The 24,160-nt window shown below is 46.9% G+C and overlaps 1 protein-coding gene across 1 annotated transcript in view; it reads left to right on the top strand.

Annotated features, from left to right (window-relative positions):
- LOC147700527 (uncharacterized) overlaps nucleotides 1-24,160 on the top strand; it is a 229,345-nt gene that overhangs the window by 19,536 nt on the left and 185,649 nt on the right. The window contains exons 3-6 of the mRNA XM_086929117.1: nucleotides 8,450-8,516; nucleotides 17,066-17,161; nucleotides 19,175-19,306; nucleotides 20,248-20,391. Coding sequence (XP_086785243.1) covers nucleotides 8,450-8,516; nucleotides 17,066-17,161; nucleotides 19,175-19,306; nucleotides 20,248-20,391 — 439 coding nt within the window. The remainder of the gene's footprint in view (nucleotides 1-8,449; nucleotides 8,517-17,065; nucleotides 17,162-19,174; nucleotides 19,307-20,247; nucleotides 20,392-24,160) is intronic.

Below are 24,160 nucleotides of genomic sequence, written 5' to 3' on the forward strand. Positions count from 1 at the left end.
CATGTAGAAAAAGCAGATTTTCTCTAGTTATCATCAATCACTGCGTTGGCGTTAATCTACTCGTATATTAGATAATCAAATAAAGAGGCAGGCGCTGGAAAACTGGAAAGCGATGAACAGGTTTATTTCTCCGGAGGAGAACACATCAATTCGGACAAACGAAATGTCTTCTCAAGGTGCTCTAACTGTACCTATGTGGCATGGCCTTTGATACATGATCTTGACTGTTTATTGCAGGGTAACACATTCCTGACAGTGGTTTATTACATCCCCGGAATCCCCGCTTCCAACTTGTTCCCACACATACCCAACAGCAAAAGTCCCCCACCCCGGTCTCAGCAGGTGATTGTTATTGCGCAGCTGGGCATTCCGGCAGGGTCTGAAGTATGCGGAATCGGTCAGATCTAAGAGGGTTGTGTCATTGATTCATTCTGACCCCTTTGATGGGGAATGAGTTCCTACTGTATGGGGGCAATAAACTGTATCCGAGGGGCTGGTTATTGCCTGGGACCGGATCGAACAGCCAGGTGCAGGGGAGGAGGTTATCGATGGGCCTGTTCGTGCGAGGGGGATGAAAGGGCATGGGTGTTAGGCACGGGAAGTGGCTCCGGGGCTGGGTCGCGCTGAGGATACTTTATGACTCTAGCATGTGTGCTTGGGGGTTGGCAGAGCGCGGGGGATGACTGCGAGGTCAGGGTGACACGCTGGTGATCGGCAACACACCAAATGGCCGCGGTATCTAAAATGGGTGCCGTTTACGTGCATACAGTGGCTCTTGATAGGCAAGATGGCGCAGGCGATGTTCACGTCTGCCGATTATATTTCAACAGTCACCCCTTTGAACATTCCAAGACATCTTGCTAATCTATTTCAATCCCCATGATATTCTGTATCTCTGTGTCATACATTGCATTAATTCGTTCTATGCGAGTATCTACAGTCTTTGGACACAAATAGTTTAGACATAGAGAACACAAGGGCGGTATGCATTGTATTCCCAAGTAGCAGCCACATATTATGAAAACTGGCACCAAGATGATCATCAACAGTTTCCAACCCCAATCTTTTAATATGCCCCAAAACCAGCTTCCAAGTGTCCAAGTCTCTTGTTCTTGGTGGATCTCTGATGCCAGCCTGTGAAGGTGTTCTATGGCCTTGTAGACAGAAGGCGAGCCATCAGGGACAAAAGTGCAACCGCTGGCACCGATGATGCGGCATGCTCCTCCGCGGTCTGCCAGTACAACGTATAAAACAAGGCGATTCTGCAAAGCCAACAGGCTGACCGCTTGAAGCTCGGCGGTGTTGTTGGTGAGGATGCCGGTTGTTCAGAGCTGTCTCTGCTGCTTGAGTCAGGTGTCGAATGGCCCGGCTGCTTGTCATCGGACCACAAAGTGGGACAAGGTCTTTGGCCCCGCATCAAGAAACTGGGATGCAGCAGAGTCCGCTTGGTCCGTGTCTCCTGATCGTCTTTCTCGGTGGTGTCCAGCAGGTGCAGTGTAGGTTGGAGGAGAAACAAAAGCGATGTAGCATGTGCCCCCCAGCCTTTTGGGAGCCAGGTGTAGGCCTTCGTACCGCAGATGAAGTACATGTTGGGTGATGCAACAAATGAAAGGGGGTCGGCAGTGTTCAGTGTTCTCGTTATTTGGCAAGTGCTGTGGCCCACAATTTCAGTCCCATGGCCTTTGATGCAGACAAGACCTGGGACGCTTACTACAGATAGGGCTACAGTTGTGGTTGCAGCTGTTCTTTTCTTAAGAAAGGAGAAGGTTGGTCTGGATAGGTCTGGCTGGGTTATTCAGTATTTGCATTTCTACTCGTTCTTTTGCCGGAATGTTCAATGAAAAAGTTGCATTTGAAGTGAGAGGACAAAAGGGAGCAGTCATTCTTCCAGTTTTGTTCAGCCAGAACTCGTTATAGAATTGCAAAAACGTGGCATTGTCTTTGTAGCTTTCTTGCAGGAGCATTAACCAGGCAAGGCAGGACCCATGAAGAGAGAAGGGTGAAGGGATGAAAGGAATGGAATGTTCAGTGGCATGTGGGAGCCGCCCACAGATCCAACAGTTGGTGGTATTTGCGGCAGAATTGTGTTGGTGCAACAACTGTACAAAAGAATTGTTCCAAAACTCTTTGCGTCGTTCTCTGAGTCGTGGTGCCAGTGAAACCAGATAGTGTTCCTTTTCAGTGGTGGGTTGCATAGTCGGTATCAGTGTTCGGTAAGCAGGAGCACTCTCTTCAATGATCCAGACTGTGACCACTAGCAAGAGACTGGCAAGAGATGCTGTTAGGAGTATGATTGTCTTTATGCTGTGGATCTTGGCAGTCTTGGTGTCATTGCGGCGGTTCTTCAGATGTCCGGGAGCTTCCATCACCTTCAAGAGGATCGATGACTGATAGGACCACATACTTTCGTCTAGCCTTTCTCCTCGTAGCCTTTGTAGTGTTGGCTACCGCTCTGAGACTTTGGACTTAGTTAGTGGTCTGCTTCGTCGGAGCACTCTCCTTTCGTCGCAAGTTGTACCCTTCTTTGGACGGCCCTGTGGGGTCTGGAAACTCTGTTAGTTCAAGTGCCTCAGCTTCAAGGTAACAACTCAGGGCTGGTCGATCTTTAGTCAGGAGCTCTTCTTGGATGTCCACGTCTTCTTTCGTTGCCAGTGTCAGTGCTATCCGTTTGCAGTGGTGAGCATGCAGCCAGTTTTTCTTTCCTTCCACTCAAAGTGCAGTTCGGGTGGTGATTAAGACTTGCCAGGGGCCCGTCCAACAGGGTTCCAAAGTCTTCAACCTTTGGAAGTTCCGAATCAGGACAAAGTCCCCAGGTTTGATATCGTGTCCTGGGCCCCTGGATACATATGGTATGGCTTGCTGCACCTGTTGGTAGATAACAGTTAGTTCGCTCATTAGTTTATACAAATAGTCGGACATGAGTATGTCTGGGATATCGTTAATGGTTGTTGGTTTCGGGGCCGCCCAAATATTCATCGGCCTGCCGAAAACAACCTTGTACGGGGTCAATTGGTGTCTGGTTGGGGTGGAGCGCATGGATAGCAATGCCAGTGGAAGGGCATTGGGCCATTTCAGCCCAGTGGTGGTGACTATTTTTGCCAGTTTCAGTTTCAGTGTGGCGTTGTGCCTTCCTACCAGGCCCGCTGACTGGGGGTGGAAAACGGCATGGAACTTTTGTTTTACGCCTAGCCCCTTCAGTATGTGTTGGATGACCTCTGCTATGAAATGGGGGCCATTGTTACTCCATAAAACTCTACAAAGGCCGTATCGGGGTAAGAATTTCTTCAGCAATACCTTAGCAGTAGCAGCAGCGGTATTGTCACGAGTGGGGTAGGCTTCCACCCATTTGCTGAAGGCGCATACAATGACTAGAATGTATTTCAGACCATGGCACCTTTCTAGTTGAATGTAATCCATTTGGAGGATTTCAAAGGGATGGTCGGGGACTCCAAACCCTCCCCGTGGTACTACTGTCCCTTTCCCTGGGTTGTGGTGCAGGCATACCATGCATTGTTGTACCAAGCGTTTTGCTGAGTCTGCTATCTTGCCATTATGCCATACCCTAGCAATCAGTTCGGTCATGGGAGCAGATCCTATGTGTGCGGGTAGGTGTGCCATGGTCAATATGGGGATCAGATAGGCGTTAGGTAGCAGCCATTTGTCTCTGTCTTTTGTCCTCCAGCAGTCTTCATCGTCTTTCAGTCCCACCCGAGCCCATTCAGTCAGTTTGTGTGGTGTACTCGTCAGTTGGATGTCTCTTATAGTGGCCCTAGCATCTGTCCATTTCTCAGCTTGTGACCTAGTCACATACATTCGGTTTGCAGTTCTGTCCATGGCTGTGGCTCGGGCAGTAACTTCAGATAGTGCATTTCCCTGTCCAATAATGTCCGTCACTTTCTTATGTGCTTGGCATTTAATTACTGCTAGCTGCTTGGGGAGAAGGACTGCTTCAGTTAAGGCGGAAACTAGATCTCCGTGTAGGATGGGTGTGCCGTGCGAGGTCAGGAATCCTCTTTCCCTCCACAGAAGCCCGAAATGGTGAACCACCCCGAAAGCGTATTGGCTGTCTGTGTATATGTTTACTGTCTTCCCTGCTGCTAAGATGCATGCTCGTGTGAGGGCAGTCAGTTCTGCCGCCTGTGCAGATCGTTGGGCAATGCGGGCTGTTTCTATTATGGTTTGGGCAGTGGTGACGGCGTATGCAGCTGAGGTGGTGCCATCCGGGAGTTTGATGCACGAGCCATCTACCCATAGTTCCCCGTCAGGTTCTGGAAAAGCAGTGTCTCGGAGATCTACCCTGCTCCTAGTCTGTTCGTCAGTGAGGGTGACACAGTCATGTAGGGGAGTCATGCTGGGATCGTTATCGGGCAGAGGTTACAACGTAGCTGGATTTAGAGTGGTGCATCGCTTCAGAGTAATGTGTGGCGCTAGCAGGGTCAACTTGTATGCTGTCAGTTGTGCACTATTCAGATGTTGGGTTTTAGTTTGATTCAGGAGCATGTCAACTGCACGGGGTAATAACACTGTAAGGGAGTTGGAGAGTACGATTCCCTCACTCTGGCGTATCGAAACTGCTGCAGCTGCTACGGCGCGTAAGCACTCCGGTAGCGTTCTGGCTACTGGGTTGAGGGTGGCTGAGAAATAAGCGCAAGGGTGCTGCTTGGGACCAATCGATTGCGTCAGGTCAGATAAGGCACATCCCTCTCTTTCGTGTGTGTAGAGGTAAAATGGCTTGGAGTAGTCTGGGGCTCCTAGAATGGGTGCTGAACAAAGGGCATCTCGTAATTCTTTGAACGCTGTCTGGCATTCGGGGGTCCAAGGGAGCGGTAATGGAATGTCTTTGGCCAGTAGGGAAAGTAGGGGTTTGACTAGGAGACTGAAGTTCGACAACCACTGTCGACAGAATGAGGTGAGGCCTACCAAAGAGCGGACTTGTTTGTGTATCTTAGGGACGGGAGTGTCTAGAAAAGTCTGGCTTCTGTCAGGCGTGAGCTTCCTCCTTTCCTTCGATAAGAGGTGTCCTAGATACGTGACACCACCAAGCTGAACGCAGCATTGACTACTAATGCCCAGCTAACTAGCGCTATTCACAAATATTTATTACTTGTTTTAAATCGTTTTTAAATCGCCGACGGAGACTCATTCAGATGTGCCTCTAGCGGTTTTAAAAAGTCACATTTATTTGCCTCATGTCACAATTGTATTTTGATTTTAAAACTTACTTTGTGCTGTGTTGGGCGTGTTCCCCGGTCCACCACTGATCATTCAGATAGTGTGGAGGGATAGATAGCCTACCAGGAAGTGTGTAACTCCACTTCCGTTTTTTGCCGAGGTTAGCAGTCTAGCTGCTCACCACCACCGGCATAAAAACCCTTGAATCATTCAGTCTGTGGATTCTTTTTGGGACACCACCACGCTGAACGGAGCATTGATTACCAATGCCTAGCTAACTAGCGCTATTCACAAATATTTAATACTTGTTTTAAATCGTTTATAAATCGCCGACGGAGACTCATTCAGAAGTGCCCCTAGCGGTTTTAAAAAGTCACATTTATTTGCCTCATGTCACAATTGTATTTTGATTTTAAAACTTACTTTGTGCTGTGTTGGGCATGTTCCCCGGTCCACCACTGATCATTCAGATAGTATGGAGGGATAGATCGCCTACCAGGAAGTGTGTAACTCCACTTCTGGTTTTCGCCGAGGTTAGCAGTCTAGCTGCTCACCACCACCGGCATAAAAACCCCTGAATCATTCAGTCCGTGGATTCTTTTTGGGACACCACCACGCTAAACGGCGCATTGATTACCAATGCCCATCTAATTAGCGCTATTCACAAATATTTAATACTTGTTTTAAATAGTTTTTTAAATCGCCGATGGAGACTCATTCAGATGTGCCTCTAGCGGTTTTAAAAAGTCACATTTATTTGCCTCATGTCACAATTGTATTTTGATTTTAAAACTTACTTTGTGCTGTGTTGGGCGTGTTTCAGGGTCCACCACTGATCATTCAGATAGTGTGGAGGGATAGATTGCCTACCAGGAAGTGTGTAACTCCACTTCCGGTTTTCGCCGAGGTTAGCAGTCTAGCTGCTCACCACCACCGGCATAAAAACCGGATGCCTCCTCGGAGGCGCAGCGGGCACGCCACGGGTGCGCCGAAGGTGCACCTAAGGCAAGCCCGTCTGCGCCCGTCCACGCCGGTACCAGGCCAAGGGCCATACCCCCTGGCCCTAAGGGTGCCCACTCCATTGGTACTCCTTTGCGCTATTCCTCGAGACATCTAAGGGATCTAAACACTGGTACGGGCAATCCGCGGTGTAAGACACTGCCACTTGTCACTCGCTGTGCTTCTGCTTCTGAAACCTGCCCGGGCAGTAATTTCAAAATCCCTTCTCCCTTTTCATTTACCAGTTGAGGCCTTGGTCTCCACCATGTCTATGTAACTTATTCGTGCCCTGGTGATGTTTCTAGAACTCCGTAGCGTCTGCAGGGGTGTTGAAGATATGTGCTTTACCACCGACATGGATTCGGAGTCGGAGCGGATATAGCATTGCATACTTGATATTTGCTTTTTGGAGGGCACGCTTCATGTCCATGTATTTTTTTGACGCACCTCTTGCTCAACTGGTGTAAGGTCCAGGAAAACTGCGATGTCAGATCCCTGGAAACTGAGCGAGCCGCGCTGCTGTGACATCCGGAGCACAGAGTCTTGGTCTTGCTAATTTATAACCCTTGCAATTATCAATCTTGGAGTCGTGCCTTGGTATTCCTCCCCTTAGGTTCCGCCTCCTCTTCTGTATCCTACTGTTACAAATGTCTTCCTCTTTCATTTCTCTCTTCCATTGTAATCAAGTTACACAATTTGCATGTATTTCCCTTTCACATATCAGTGTTCTTGAAGTGCATGTGGGCAGTGTAAACAGCATGCATCTTGTGTACGTTGTGAGACATGCATTTTTGATTTTCTGCTGCCCCAATCCCAATGGGCATCCCATCACTGAAAACTATTCTCCATGACTATGGAAGTGCCTTCCCAGTGTGTTCTTGTGATCGAAGTGTTTGCCATTTATTGCAGTACTACCCTTCTACCTGTGTTTGGTTCTCTTTTGTAACATGCACACGCCACTTTTCTCTTGTAACACACGGTCTCCTACCGCTCACATTTTGTTTGCTTTTGATACTTGCACAAGTGGCACCATTGTCTACATAACGTTTGTTCTTCTGCCTCTGTGTCTAGCATATATCGCTGTATATTAACCTCTAAATGTACTTTATTTTCTCCTGTAACCTGCACACTTGTCACTCTTTCCTCCTGTATTGCACTGTTTTCTACCTCATGTATTTTGTTTGCTCACAATTGTCACTTTTACCTCATGTAACTTATCGTCTGCTTTTGTAATTTGTTCATTTGTAATTTAAGACCATTTAGGCATAGACCATTTAGACGTGTAATTCGAACAAAACTGCAGGTACAAGCACGGCTCATCCCTAAAAAACCTGTTGATGCACACATGACAAACACTAATACACATACATCCTTTTTAATGCTAATGCTATTTACCACGAGGTTTGACCTCGCGGTAAATAGCGGCCCAAAATTGCGAATTTGCAATTTTAAAATAATTCATGAATTGCATTTAAGGAATCTCAAATAGAGATTCCTTAAATGCTATTCCTCGCAAATGTGTGAATTCTTTAATAGCGATTTTTGTATTTGGGATGATGAATCCCAAATGCAAAAATTGCACTCGCAAAGGGCCAGATTCTCAGAATCTGGCCCTTTGCGAGCCCATTTTTCGTTGATGAATCTAGCTGATAGTTTATAAAGCACCTCAAAGCCTAAAGACAGCAGGCCTCATACAGATGGTTGAAGATAAAATTAAAATAGTAGGAAAAATAAAAAATACACCAACAAGTGAAATGCTAAAATCCATAGCTAATTGCTATGATGCATGAAAATTTACCCTTCCACCTCCATTCATATTCCTTTTTATGACAGATTTTTGTTATCTTTAGTCATACATTCTCCTCTTCACCACACTGAGTGATCCTAGGCAAGTCACTTATTTTCATTGGGTTTCGACACCCATATCATCGAAAGTGCCAGTTCCTCAACATAAACTATCACATACATTAGGAGCATTATTTGACAGGGATATTTATATTAAGCTTACTTTTCCCACAGAAGTGAGCTGAGTCTGACCCCAGTAGCAGCGAAGAGTCTTCAGCAGTACTTAGCACCAACTTAACAACAACCGTTTTATTTTGGACATTGCACTAATATATCCATCTCTCTGTCTGTCTACCCCAAGCAAAACAACCAGCAGAAAAGGTCTCAGTTCTTTTCAGCCACCATATTCTTCACTTAACTTTGAAAATCCTAAACTTTACTGTGAACAAGGCTGCTTGAAGGAAATACATAAGAATGCATGTTTGTGTTACAGAGAAGCTTTTATAATGAGAAAAACCACCATTCCGAAGAAAAACCAGACATCTCAGTGCAGCATTCAGGCAAGAAAACATGTCACTTTGCATGTTTTTAGAAACTCGTCATACAGCTTTTCCATTCTGAATTTTGAAACCGTTCCAGTTTAAATAAAAGGAAAGTAGTAGAGTTATTTGAGTATTAATGCGGATCCCTTTACCAGCTCGCATAAACCAATGACAGAATGTTGACGAAGAAGCAGTTATCAGCCCCCTGCTACATAAAAAGTGCAGGTGCTATAGATCCATCACTGCGTGGCAACAACAATAAAGAAGAGCGGCCGCGCAGGCGCGCACCTTAGAGGGAACTGTGGTTGGGTCTCATCCGTAGGGTACAGCTACATTCCAGCGGTATATCATTTATCCTCAGTCTGGTCATCTTCTCCTCTCTTTCTCTCTCTCCGTCACACACACACTCACACACCCACACACACACACACACACACACACACACACCCACACCGACATACACACACACACAGTCCATGGAAACACATGGCTTATGAGGCATATCATTTATCTTCAGACTGATTATCTTCTCTCGTTTTCTTTCTCCGTTACACACACTCACACATACTCTCTCTCTCTCTCTCACACACACACACACACACAGATAGTCACACAGTTCCTGGTGATACATGGCTTCTGAGGCATATCATTTATCCTCAGTCTGATAATCTTTTCCTCTCCTTCTTTCTCTCTGTCACACACACTCACTCAGACACACAGTCCACAGTGACATGGGGCTTATGAGGCATATCATTTATCCTCAGTCTGATCGTCTCCTCTCTGTCTCTCTCTCTCACACAAACACACTCACACACACACATACACACACATTAATTTTCCCACACACTCGGTCCACGGTGACCCATGGCAGATGAGGCATATAATTTATCCTCAGTCTGGTCATCTTCTGCTGCCTTTTTCTCTTTCTCTCTCTGTCACACAAACACACACACTCCCGGTGACACATGGCTTATGTTGGGGTGTTGTCTGGAGTTTCTGCTCATGCACACATGCTTCATAAGTGAGATATGGAGGTTATTCTGAGCTGTTTTCTGCTCACTCATCATCACCCCCCCCCACAGATTGCACAATGCCACCATCAGCTCTTTCTGAGTGCAGTTTCCTGCATCTGTACCTGTTTTATAGATCCCTCCCAGGGCTGCTCATCAGATGCGGCTGAGACCCTAGGACCTCTCACTACTTCCAGCCCCTACTAAGTATCTTGAGCAGTAGAGTAGGCTCTGACGGCACAGAGGAGGGATCACAGAATGAATCAACCTTCATCTACAGGTAATTCTGATGCACTCTCAGGACAGAGGTGAGTAAATCTGATATGAAGACAATGGTTAGTGATACGAAGTCTGGGCAGGAGAGCTGGAGACCCCCTCTCTTATCTAGTAGTGTGTCACACGCAGTCTGGGCAGAGTAAACAAATTGTAATCTCTGCAGGGTCATTGCAGGGCAGCTGATGGAAACACACCTAATAGCAGCACACACAACGCAGAGGGCAGATTTACTGAATTGCAAAGCATAGGGCGAAGTTAAAGAGTTTGTAGGGCCATATCAGCTAGGATAGTCCTGCTCTTGCTGCTGTCGTCACCTGTGCTGGTGCACTAATTAGGAGTTGATTTTTCTTCTTGGTCCTGACGAATGCCGAGCGAACTCAGCTCAACTGGCAGAAACATGTTGACCGTGTTTTTATAATATTTTCTTTACACTTTTCAAATGGGACTTTGTGGTTCAAACTTGCACAACCCGGTGTAGTCCAGAAAAATTTATGTTTTTCGATCACTGTTTTTAACAGAGTTAGAGCTACCCTCTTATTAAATAATTTTGAGGAGTAGTGCGTACTCTTTTTAGATTCACTTTCACTTCCCTAGCGACAAAAGGGACCCAATGAAGACAACTGGCTACCAGTGTTCCACTGGGGCCTGAGGGTCCTTTTAGCTAGCTCTTTGAACACGTGCACTCTATCCTTTCCAACTGACAATAATAGTCTTGTCTAACAACTTAGCGGTTTCTAGTACTAACTTTGGTTAGTAGAGTTTGTCTGTTGTAGATACTAACACTCTCCTGTTGTTTGAGTTATGGATTCATAGGGGTATGAGAGTGTTGTCTTATAACCCTTACTCTCTTGTTGATGAAATTATTGCACTAATTAGGCCGCCTTACGACACACACAATCTAGTACTGTGGTGCAGAGCTGAGTTTATGTTGTATAGTGCAGGATATGTACTGGAAGCAGACCTTTCCAGTACACCTTCCTGCACCTACACCAACTCAAAAGGATGGCCCGCATTTTGCCTTGTTCTATGTCCTACAACACAAATGCAGTCTGTAGATTTTATGAACAAAAACAAATGTTCCCCTTGTTATTGCCTGCTTCAAGGAGGGATTAGTTTATAAACAAATAAAAAATTGTGGGCGTTGTGTTGATCCACCCAAGAAAACCCCAAGAACGCCCACTTGGTGCTTCATGGCCTTGAGAAAAGGCTTTGCATGATTGGAGTTGGCGTGGCTCTGTGTGGTTTAGTAAATACAAAATAGCGCAAGGCACAATAGGAATAGGCCACTATGGATTGTTTTTTGTTCGGGAATGTGTTCCTTCCTGCACACAAACAATCCTACCAGTAATGCAGGCACCCTTCAACCGTAGAGCAAGGGTGTCTGCATTGGTGCTGGGAAGCACACAGTGCACCAGCGTACAAAGAGAGTAGAAATGCAGGATATCTGTGTAAATATGGAGCATTTCTGTCCTCGCCCTTTCACGCAATCATAGTTGTGTTGCGTGAACAAATAGCAAATGTGCTCCATGGTTCTTAGTGGTGATCTGCACAAATATCGACTCCTCAATATTGTCTAACAAAATATTGACATGGTAAGCAGATGTGGGGTTAGAGCAGCAAATATATACTTCTTTATGCATGCCCACATTGATGATCTGTGACTGCACTTGACACTCAACGAGACAGCCGTCCATTCTTGGTGCACATTGAGAGTCAATGTCAAGTTTTGGCACTCACTAAGAGGCTATGGTCAGCACTGGCACACACTGAGAGGCTATGGTCAGCACTGGCACACACTGAGAGGCTATGGTCAGCACTGACAGACACAGAGAGGCAACGTCAGCACTGACACACACCGAGAGGCTATGGTCAGAACTGATAGACACTGAGAGTCTATATTCAGCACTGACACACACCCAGAGGCTATGGTCAGCACTGACACACACTCAGAGGCTATGGTCAGAATTGACACACACTGAGAGGCTATGGTCAGCAGTGATACACACCCAGCAGCTATGGTCAGCACTGACACACACCGAGAGGCAATGGTCAGCACTGACACACACTGAAAAGCGATGGTCAGCACTGGCGCACACCTCGAGGCTATGGTCAGCACTGACACACACCCATTGGCTATGGTTAGCATTGACACACACCGAGAGGCTATGGTCAGTATCAACATACACCGAGAGACGATGGTCAGCAGTGACCCACACTGAGAAACTATGGTCAGCACTGACACACACTGAGAGGCTATTGTCAGCACTGACACACATACACAGAGGCTATGGTCAGCACTGACACACAATGAGAGGCGATGGTCAGCACTGACGTACACTGAGAGGCTATGGCCAGCACTGACACACATACACAGAGGCTATGGTCAGCACTGACACACACTGAGAGGCTACGGTCAGCACTGACACACACCGAGAGGCTATGATCAGCCTCTGCACCAACTGAGAGTCAGTGTTAAGACTTTGAACACATTCATAGGCAGAGTCTAGTTTTGGCACAGCTTTGGCACAAACACTGTGCCACAGGCCGCATATGGTACACACAGTGAGTCACAGTCCAGCCTTCTATGCAGTAAGTCGCATTCAAGGTCCAGCACACACAGTGAGGGATAATGCTGAATTGGCACATGCAGTAAGTGTTAGTCAAGACGTTGCACACACACTGAGGGTCACTAGCCAGTCTCTAGAAACACTGAGTCACTGACCTATCTTGCATTAAAATGAGACTTACTTCCAGCCCTGGCAGACACGAGGGTCCCTCACTGTCCCTCACAAATTCTTAGCTGACACCAATACACACTGATCTTTCTGGGTGCTCAGTAAGATTCATTGTTGAATCTTGGCACACACTGGTCAATCTCAACAAGGAAGGAGAGGCACTTTTAGTCTTGGCACACACAGATTCGGTGAGCAGTCTTCACACACACAGAGACTCAGGGCATGATTCATAAAAAGCCTCTGCACTTGTGGCAGAGGCCCTACAGTCATGAGCGAGACTCCGCACTCGGGGCGGAATCTCCATAATGAGAACTTTCATTGCAGAGAATCTACCCTGAGTGGGGAGACTCTACTGCATGACTGTGGGGACTCCGCCATGAGTGCGGTGGCCCTTTGTGAATCAGGCCTTCATTGACCTGTCTTAGTACACACTGAGACTCAGTGACCAGTTTTGGCACACAACAAAACTTAGGGCCATATGTAGGTAGCCAAATACCGGTCGGTAACGGCCGAAATTCGGTAAATTAGCCGTTTCCGACCGGTATTTAGCTTTTTCTAATGAAGGTGGCTGGATTTAAGGATTCAGGGCCATATGTATGAAGAAAACGATTTGCGATTCTGAAATAGCGATTATTACCGAATCGCAAAATCAGAACCGCAAATCGGGATGTAACAACGCAATCGCAAATATTTAGCGATTCGCCCAAAATCGCTAAATATTTGCGTGATGGGTATTAGCGATTCCTTAAACGTCAAAAATCACAAAATAGCGAGTTCAAACTCAGAAAATCGCTAAATAGCGTGACCACACCCAGAAAATCGCTAAATAGCGCGACCACACCCCGAAAATAGCTAAATTACGATGTTCCCACGCGAAAAATTGCAATTTAGCGATTTTCTGGAAACATCCAATCGCAATCCTGATGCTTTATGATGACATCACTATCCAGGAAGTGAGTGATTTCCCATGGTGCCTCTGGATTGAGACAGAGAGTGTTGTTTGGTACTGAGGAGCCATGGCAGAAGGTGGAAACCAGGATGTCCCAGCAAGCCAGCAGGAGCAGCAAGAAGGGGAAGCAGGCAGGAAGAGGAAGCTCAAGTTCTCTGAGGCTGAACTAGAGACCCTCATTACCGAAATGGTGCCACACCATGACGCATTATTTGGGAGGAGTTCCCACAAGGTTCCAGAAGCCAGCAAGAGACGGATTTGGGAGGGCATCCAAGCCAAAGTGAATGCCCTAGGAGTGACCCACAGGACAGTAGAAGTGTTGCGGAAGCGCTAGTACGACCTGCGCCAGAGCTCCAAGGAGAAGTTGGCTGCCAGGCTGGAGCAGTCCCAGCTCACCGGTGGGGGAACCTCCAACGTCCCTGACTCTACACCACTGGAGGAGCTGGTAGAGGGCACACTGCCTCCACAGAGTGTTGTGGGCGTGTCCGTGCTCGACAGCTCAGCACAACTAGCTGCAAGACCAGGTAAGAAGCATGCCTCCCCACCCTAAACCACCCCCAGCAACCCCCTGCAGCGACCTAGGGATTAGGGGAGCCACATGTCAGGCTAGAGCAAGTACACAGGGGGGCTGTGCAGGAGCTGACTGCAGAGTTGAGAGCTGAACGCGTAGCCAGGCGCAAAGAAATGGCCCGCATGGACCACTACACGCGTGCTATTAATCGCCTGGCCTCCTCCACCAATATGCTGGCATGGCGTGCCATAGAGACCCAGCGTGAGTTCTCGCATGGTATCCAGGACATAGCCACTGTGGTAGTGCAGTCAACTGCCACCCTGGATGAGCTGCGAGCCCTGCGTACTGCTGGACCCGGGGTGCTTCCCCCCAGTGAGGAGGACTCACAGTCGGTGCGGAGCTCAAATACACCACCACCCACTGTTGAGAGGCACCGTAGAGGCCGGAGCACCAGGCCTGCCACACAACAATAGGGACTGCAGCAAAATGACTATTCCACACAGGGGGGATATGGGGCCAGCAACAGTGTTGCACTTGCTGTACTAATAACTGATTTTGTTGCACTGTGATTGAAACATGTGCTTTGGTTAAGGAGAGTTCATCCATGTTTTTTTGGATGTGTGACATTGTTGCTATTGGGAATTAAACACGTTTGCAAAGCAAGAAGTTGTCATTGTATCATTTTCACTCACCTAGAAGTAGTTCCGCATGATCTCATCACGCCTCTGTCGCCCAGCTGCAGCAGCAGCTACGCCAGCTTCCATGTGTATGGGTCCAGGTCCCTCCACGTCAGAGGATTCTGAGTCACTCAACTCCATAGGTGTCCCTTTCCTGGTTGCAATGTTGTGGAGCATGGCACAAGCTACAACAATTTATCAGCACGTCTCAGGGCTGTATTGGAGGGCTCCTCCACTTTTGTGGATGCATCTGAATCTGCTCTTCAAAATCCCAAATGCTCTCTCGATGGTGCCTCTTGTTGAAATGTGTGCCCGGTTGTAGCGCCGCTCCCCAGCAGTGGCAGGATTCAGGTAGGGTGTCAGGATGAAATCCCGGACTGCATAGGCACTGTCCCCTGTGGGTGGAAATGTTTAAAGGTCAGTCACTGTGATGCACATGCTGGCCATGAGAAATATGGGCTGACAGTGTGTGCTGTTACCTAGTAGGTATCCCTCTCCAAATTCCCCTCTTGAGAGTCTACGGTATAGCCCACTGTGACGGAATATGAAGGCGTCATGTGTGCTTCCAGGGTACTTTGCCACTATATCGGTGATTATGTTTTGGCATCACACACCATCTGTATGTTCAGTGAGTGGTAGCATTTCCTGTTCCGGAATACATACTCTATGTTTGAGGGGGGTGAAATGGCAACATGTGTTCCATCTATACATCCTATGACGTGGGGGAATTGGGCTATGTTGTAAAATTCCTGCTTGTTCTGTGCTAGTTCCTGTGGGGTGCTGGGGAAGTGTATGTGATGTTGCATCCTTTGTGTCATGGCGTCGAGGAACGCATGGAAAAAGCGCGACAGGGCACTTTGTGACACACCTCCTGCAGATGCTATGACCCCCTGGAAACTACCTGAGGCCAGCAGGTGTAGTGAACAGAGGACCTGGATGTGTGTGGGTATGGCTTGTGTCCTGCGGGTGGGGTGTTCTAGGTGGGGCCTGAGTTCCTCAATCAAATCAAGTATGCTCTCTTCCTCCAGTCTGTAATGGGTGTAGATATCCTCCTCAGTGCGTTCGAAGATGGTGGTGCGCAACCGGAATATCCTCTCCTGCCGTCTCCTCCTCTGCGCCAGAGGTCTCACTCTTCGCCTCCTCACTATCATGTACAGCCCGGACATTGTGGTAGGGAGTGTGTTGCATTCTGGGTTTCAATTTATACTTTGCACCTGGTTACCACCTGCTCCCACTTGATGGTAATTGCGATTCCTTATTTTGCGATTTTGCTTAATTCGGTATTTGCGATTGGTTGATACATTCCATTGCGATTTCTAAATTGCGATTTCCAGTTTTGTGAATTTCGCTAAGGGGTTTCATTGCAAATTTGGAAATTGCTATTTACACTTTCGCAACGTTTGGGAATCGCTATTTTGCGATTCCTTATTTAGCATGCGTTTTATGCTTCATACATTGCGATTAGCGATTTTTTAGTCGCAAACGCTATTTTTAACGATTCGCAGCATTTGCAACTGATTTTTGGCTTCATACATATGGCCCTCAGTAATTTACTGATTCGGTAATTTAAGGAATCGGTAAATTACAGAATCCTTAAAATACCGAATCGGTAAATTACCGAATCCTTAAATCCTATGTAGGGAGCACTCAAGTGAGTGCATTTTTGATTTAAGGATTTGATATTTACCACCAACTACATGATGGTGGTAAATATCGAATACCTTTAAAAAAGCAATTTTGTGCTTTTTTAAAAGTGCCATGTGGCAGGCATACATGCCCTAAGGGCATGTATGTACCACGTGTGTCCACATACACGATTCAGGGGTGCAAAAGGGTGTCAATGTGACACCCTGCCACCCTTGAATATGCTCCCCCTAATACCGATTCAGTATTTACAGAATCGGCAATAGTGAATGGATTCCCATTCATTCTTATAGGCCTCCAGGCCCATAGGAAAGAATGGGAAGGTATTCCTTATTACCGATTCGGTAAATACCGAATCGGTAATAACGAATATTACCGAATCGGTAAAAATTACCGATTTTTTACCTACATACTATTTACCTATTCCTAAATACCAAATCGGTAAAATTCGGTATTTAGGAATCGGTAAATAGAAATTACCTACATCTGGCCCTTAGTGACACGTTTTGGTGCACACCGAGACTAAGGAACTCGTTTTGGCACACACTGAGACTTAGTGGTCAGTTTTGGCACATACTGAGGCTCAGTGACCAGTCTTGGCACACATGGAGACTCAGTGACTAATCTTGGTAAACACTGAGACTCAGTGACTTGTTTTGGTACACACTGAGACTCAGTGACTAGTCTTGGCACACATTGAGACTCATTACAAGCCATCCTATGACATGTAAAGTTAAACACCGGATTCTGTGATTTCCTCTCTAGGTGGCCAGGAGATTGCTCGTCTACGGGGGCAGGCGATAACCCTGGGAGTGTTAGTTGCAGTCAACATATTCATAAACAATGTGCTCTATCGTCTGGGTAAGAAGTGTGGAGTTGACTTTCAGACACCCTAAGACTCCGCGTGGCACGTGAATGGGCCTCTCTGCTTCAGACATGATTAGAAAATCTACACATAAAAGAAATAGAGGCTCCTGATTCTACATTGTAACCACAGGATTACAGTTTGGAGGTGGTCATCGACCTCAGCAGTAATATCTGGTTCGAAGATTTGTCTTAACACTTATTTTCCTGGATGAAAAAGATGGAGATGGTGATGATGATGAAGTTGATGATGATGATGATGCTGATGATGGAAATTATAATGATGGTGACTTTGATGAATGTTATTATTATTAATGTTATTATTAAGGGTTCTGACTGCCTGACAGTTAGTGATGAATAATAATGATTATGGAACTGATGTTATTGGTGATTATGATGATGATTATTATTATTATTACGTGTTCAGAGTGCTTAGAATTAGTGATGGACAATGATGATGATGATGCTATTGATGGAGATGATATTGATGATGATTATAATGATGGTTTTTATTATTGTTATTAAGTCTTCAGAGTGCTGAGAGTTAGTGATGGATAATGATAATGATGATGCTGATGCTGATGATGCAAATGTTGAGGATTAAGTCTTCAGAGTGCTTGGAGTTAGGGATAGATTATGATGATGATGATGATGATAATGGAGATAATATTGATGGTGATTATGATGATGTTTTTTTTAATTGTTATTTAGTATTCTTAGTGTTGAGAGTGACATAACGCTCCTGAAGGGGGCCGCCCGGTTAGTGATGGGTGATAATGTGTCAGAAAGTGTTTCTGTGAAGAGCTGTTGCTGATGAAATGTGAAGTGCTGTAAATACCTGCACTGACTCCAAGTGACTGAAATAGGTGCACAGTCGTCATGAAATGATTCATCTCAGAACATATTTGTTCAACTAAATTTGCTAAACAGACAAAGGTTATTAAGTGTCAATCATGAAGTTGGCCAACACCTTTGTTGTTCCTCAAACAAGCTCGACCCACTTATGTCCAACACCTGCTACTGCACTACTCGAGGGAGAAAAGGGCTGAAGAAGACCTTGGTATTTGTCAGTGACGCACATTAGGGGCCTGCAGTTTCTACCGGAAAATAAACTCACCCATTTCTTCCTCACTTAATCACTCCTCTGTTTTCTTTCTCTCTCTCCCTCCTCCACTATCTCTCCCTTCCGCTCCCTCTCTCCCTCTTTCTCTCTCCGTCTCTCTGCCTCTCCCTCTCTCTCTCTCTCCCTCTCTCTATCTCTCCCCCTCTCTCTCTCTCTCCCTCTCTCTCTCTCGCTCTCTCCCTCCTCCACTCTCTCCCTTCTTCTCCCTCTCTCCTCTCTCTCTCTCTCCCTCCTCCTCTCTCTCTCTCTCTCTCCGTCTCTCTGTCTCTCCCTCTCCCTCTCTCTTTCTCCCCACTCTCTCTCCCTCCTTCACTCTCTCTCCCTCCTTCACTCTCTCTCCCTTCCGCTCCCTCTCCCCCTCTTTCTCTCTTGGTCTCTGTCTCTCCCTCTCTATCTCTCCCCTCTCTCTCTCTCTCTCTCCCTCTCTCCTCCTCTCTCTCCCTCTCTCTCCCCCTCTCTCCCTCTCGCTCTCTCTCTCTCTCTCTCTCTTCCCTCTCTCCTGTCTCCACACTCCTCTCTCTCTCTCCCTCTTTATCTTCCTCTCCGCTCTCCCCCTCTCTCCCTCTATCCCTTCCCCTTTCTCTCTCCCCCTCTCCCCACTCACCCTCTCTCTCTCTCCTCTACGCTGTCGCTCTCCCACTCTCCCTATCCCTTTCTCTCTCCCCCCTCTCTCCACTCTCTCTCCCTCTCCCTCTCTCTCTCCTCTCTCCTCTCTCCTCTCCCTCTCCCTCTCTCTCTCTCTCTCTCTCTCCTCTCCCTCTTTCTCTCCCTCTCCCCTCTCCCCTCTCCATCTCTCTCCTTTCTCTCTCTCTACATATATATATATCTCTCTCTCTCCCTCTCCCTCTCTCTCTCTCCCCCTCTCTCATGCCCCCCCCCCCCTGCAGTGGAGAGAGCAGTCTTCTACAGCCCCAGGGTGCAGAGCTCTACTGGTCTGCGAGACGAGGCTGGGGAGTGTCCCGGGTCTTCCCAGAATCCCCCGCGCTCTCTTCTGAAAACTTCTCTGTGCCGCCGTCCAGGTAAACACCCTTTCATCTCTTGTTTCTGCATGTTGTGGTACATGACATGTTCATGTGTGTTAGGGTTCAGCCATGTTAGTGAGCGTCAACTGAGGGCGGGGGTTGATGACGCAGGGATGACGCAGTCTGGGGTAGTAGTGGTAAATATAGGCTTCTTACTACTACCGAGGGCAGCTCGATGAACATATCTGCCTCACACCAGTGGTGCAGCAAGGATGACAAGAGATCTGACGCAGCTACAATTGTAGTGCAGAGGGCCCCTCATAGCCATGGGGCCCCTCACAGCTCTGGGGCCCCTCACAGCCCTGGGCCCCTCACAGCCCTAGGGGCCCCTCACAGACCTCGGGCCCCTCACAACCCTGGGGCCCCTCACAGCCCTGGGCCCGCACAGCCCTGTGGCCCCTCACAGCCCTGGGGCCCCTCACAGACCTGGGCCCAGTGCCACTGTACCTGCTGCACGCTTGGTGGGTAGGCACCTGCCTCACCCTCTCCCTCCTCCCCCTCCCACCTCACACTCACACATGTAAATATGTTCCTAACATGTCATGTTGTATTATTCCAGACTGTTCATTCTCACTTCACTCACAGCCCTGGGCCCTGGTGGCACTGCACCTGCTGCACATTGGTAGGTAACTACTCTCTCTGTCTCTCCCTCCCCCTCTCTCTGTCTCTCCCTCCCCCTCTCTCTGTCTCTCCCTCCCCCCTCTCTCTGTCTCTCTGTGCCTGTCTCTGCCTCCCTCCCCCTCCCTCTATCTCTCTGTACCTGTCTCTCCCTCCCTGCCCCTGTCTCTGTCTCTCTGTACCTGTCTCTCCCTCCCTGCCCCTCTCTCTGTCTCTCTGTACCTGTCTCTCCCTCCCTCCCACCTCTCTCTGTCTCTCTCTCCCTGCCCTCTCTCTGTCTCTCTGTTTCTCTGTACCTGTCTCTCCCTCCTCTGTACCAGTTTCCCAGTACAACCCTCATGACAGACAAGGACGTCTCCCTGGACAGAGCTGCCCCAGGGTGAGGAATGAGCCTGGAACAGAAGATTCCTCTCCATGGATAGATTTACAGCCTCATCTGAGAGAGACTCTGTGTCTCCACAGAGGTGAGATAAATGGACCTTTTAACTTTCAACACACACATTTGTTTTTGAATAAATATACATGTTGTTCTGGATATTTACATGTTAAATACAAGACTGGCACAGAACACTATTTGTTTTGAATGTACTTTTTGCAGGTCACTGTCTTTCCTACATTGTAACCCACCTGTGCTCTTGGACAGCCCTGAACACACACTCTGCACATACTTCAGGTTTACCATTGCCTGCCCTTTTTGTAAACACTGACATCCATTAGATGGACACAGGATAAACAAAATGAGGTTCAGAAGTAATATGGTAATATTTTGTCACTATGCAAACTATACAACGATTCCAAGGAGACAGTGAAAGGTGGAGGCAGAGCACAGGGAGGGGTGTGAGATGCAGTGGAGAGAGAGGGTGCATTTACCTGGCGCTTTCACTCCAGTTGTGTTCAGCAAATTGGACATGTTTGATATCTGTGTTTGGAGAAGAAGAAAGGAATAGTAAGAAAGACCGGGTAAGGGGGAGAAAGAAAGAGAAAAACATTCAATGCTGCCCCATGCACACACACAAACACACACAGATCCACATGTGTACAGACACATAAGCAGACACCAAGAATCACATAATGCTTACATAGTCACGCGTTATAGTTAGGTGAATGTCAGTGACAACATTAATGTTTTGAACTAAAAATAGGAAATTCACCAGTTATAAGTGGCATAGCTAACTTAACCTGCGCCACCACCATGTACTGCTAATGACCTCACATGTTACATCATTCACGGCATGACGTGACATTATTTATGACATCACTGATGACATCTAATGTGACAACACCAATGACATCATCCAACCCTCTTTTGTACACATTGCTCTACGAACGGCTATACATTAGAGCTATGAAAGTAAATACAGAATAGCTCAGAATAACATGAAGGATCTTTACTGCTACACCCAGAGGTGAGTCAACCTTGTGTTATGTGCAACAGGGACCCTACACCATACACGACATGGATAGCCGAGTTCATGTTGACTATGAGCCACAGACGAAAGGGTAACCTCTACTACAGATGGTGCTCAATCTGCGTTCAACTGTTCAGAGAAAACCAAGGTCCCACAGATACTCAAGCCCTGTTACATAACTAATGCATTACGACGGACCATCTTTACCTGTATCAAACCCCTGACAGTCACTGAACCTACACTGAGACACGAATTGGATATAAGTAGAGGAGTGAGTACTGTAAACACTGTTTACTCTCTGGCAAGAGTTTACTCTGTACTACACTGTTTGCAGCCAGTGAAACTCTCATGCCAAATACAGAGCAGTAAACGAATCTACTAAGAACAGCACCCTCTCTATTTATATGTACTGTTCACATACATGAGCAGTGCTCTACAAAACGTGTCAACGGAGCAACTATTCACTTAAAATAACCAAGGTCTGGAGGTGCAAAGGATCATACTACCGGCAGCCTTCACATTGAGGGGAAAACTGTTCAGGAACCCATCTTCTGAAGCAAAACGAACACATGTACATGGGTTAGTACCGGGTGCACACAGTCTTCTAAGATAAATAGAAATGATCATACTGAGATGATTCTGTCTAATAACTCAAGGCTGGTTACAATACTTGGGGGCTCGTTATGATGGCCGAAGGACCGCCACCCGCCGAGTCGGTGGTGGCGATTGTTCCGCCATCACTATGAGATTTACCCCCGCCACATTATGATGGTGGTGGGTACCGCGGCGTAGGTAAAGTCCGGCCACCGCTTTTCCGCCAGAAGCAATCATCACGAACGCGCAGCGGAGCGGTCAGCATGCTCCCAATGGCAGCGGGGCCTAGCAGTTTCCGCCGGCACAAATATGATGCCGGCGGTAGAACCGCCATTGAAAGGCTGGCAGAGAATGTCTTTCAGGGCCCATTGCGGGCCCCCCTTGAGTTGGGGGGAGGTGTGGGTACACTGGGGGGTACTTGGTACCCCCTATATTTCACTGCACACAGTGAAGTGAATGCTCCTTTCAACATCGTGGAGGTGCTGCTGTCAGCCACCGCCGCAATGCTAAGGGTGTGGAGTCTGACCGCAGCGGTGGCAGTCCCATCATAAATTAATTGGCGGGACCGTCGCACGCATGGTGGTCGGACCCAAATACCGCTACGGTGGTGGGCGAATCAAATCCACCTGCCATTGTAATGAGCCCCTTACTCTGTCAATTTCAATGTGGATTTTATTGTTTGTTTTATTTACTGTTTTTTGTTACTTAGTAGTAGTAGTAATAAACTTTATTCGGTAGCCAAGTACCAAACAAAGCATTACAATAAATACATCAAAATACATTTTAAAATATCTGACAACACAATTCATTTTTAGAAACAAATACTCTTCAGAATTCCTTTCCTTTGATTATTACTAGCGTGCAAAACAAGAGCGGAGGTCAGAGAGGGGTATGTGCAAATCAAGCAGGAAACACATAAAATGTGTCTTTCTTCTTTATGTATCAAATAAACTTTATTACAATTAAACAGTGGTTACACAATGTGACCTAATCACTAGGAGTCAGAATCAGTCGTCTGCCACCTTTGTGCCAGACGGACGGTAAAAATGTGCTCATAGCAATGACAATTACAGGGGTAGTGTCACTCTTTCAAATTATAAAAGCCACTAAACAGGAAAACAGTTTATTTCCAGTTTAATATCTAGAAATCTATTTGTCAGTGTGCCACTTAGCTGGTTATTTGAATAACTATCTTGGATATAAGTCCTGTAGCTAGATTTCTTGATGTTAAGATCAATTTTACACATTCCTTCTGGGTTAATTCATAGCCTTATCAATCCCAGTTTATTTAACCAATCTAAAACAAATTTGACCTAGGATATTGTCTTGGCATCTCCAATAGAGAGGAGTTCAGCGAGGCAATCTCCGAATTCCTTTAGCTCAGGAGAGACACATAGTCAAACCAAGTAGACAAGTGGTTTAAGGGGAGCCAGATCTAAGTCCTAAATCAAAGAACAGGGGGTAGCGGGGTGCTGCTAGGGACAGAGACTAACCGCGAGCAAATCTATTTTCTGCAACAGTACATGGAGACACGTCAGCACAACCCCAAGACTCACCCCATACAGGGATGCTGCTCGCGCCTTGCTGCGATACACTTCCAAGGCCGGCGAGACTGCACACAAGCTTGTTTGTCTATCCAACCTGCTAATAACATTTGTTCTGTGCTCATGTACTAGCGTGCTCTTCCTAAGCTGATCTTTCCACTCCAGCCTCTCCATTACCTTTAATTGAAGCTCCTCACCCTCTCTAATGTCCCCCCAGCAGGTATGATTGAATTTTTGGCCACTCCCTTCCCAAACACCATATACTTGGTTTGTTGGCATAAAGCTCTAAACCTCTTGACACACATAAATCTGTGAATTTATCAACAAGGAGCTGGAGTCCCATTGGAGCCTTAGAGATGAGAAGGGAGTCGTCCGCAAATAGAGGGATCGGTGCCTTATTACCGTTCTGTGAAGGGGAATCATTTCTACAATCCTTCAGAATATTAACCACTTCATGTATATAGCGGGTAAGGAGCGTAGGTATTAGCATAGGTATTAGCATAGGTATTAGCATAGGTATTAGCATAGGTATTTTAGGTGTCAATATTCTCTCAGTAAACCAACCATGGTGGTTTAGAATCCCAACTCTCATGCCACACCATGTGTAGCTGTTTTACAATAAATCTCAAGTTAACCCTTCCATGACTACACGCCTAATACTACACACCCCATTTGGATTCACCCTG

Source organism: Lissotriton vulgaris, chromosome 7 (genome assembly GCF_964263255.1).
Source record: "Lissotriton vulgaris chromosome 7, aLisVul1.2, whole genome shotgun sequence".
In the NCBI taxonomy this organism is placed as follows: domain Eukaryota; kingdom Metazoa; phylum Chordata; class Amphibia; order Caudata; family Salamandridae; genus Lissotriton; species Lissotriton vulgaris.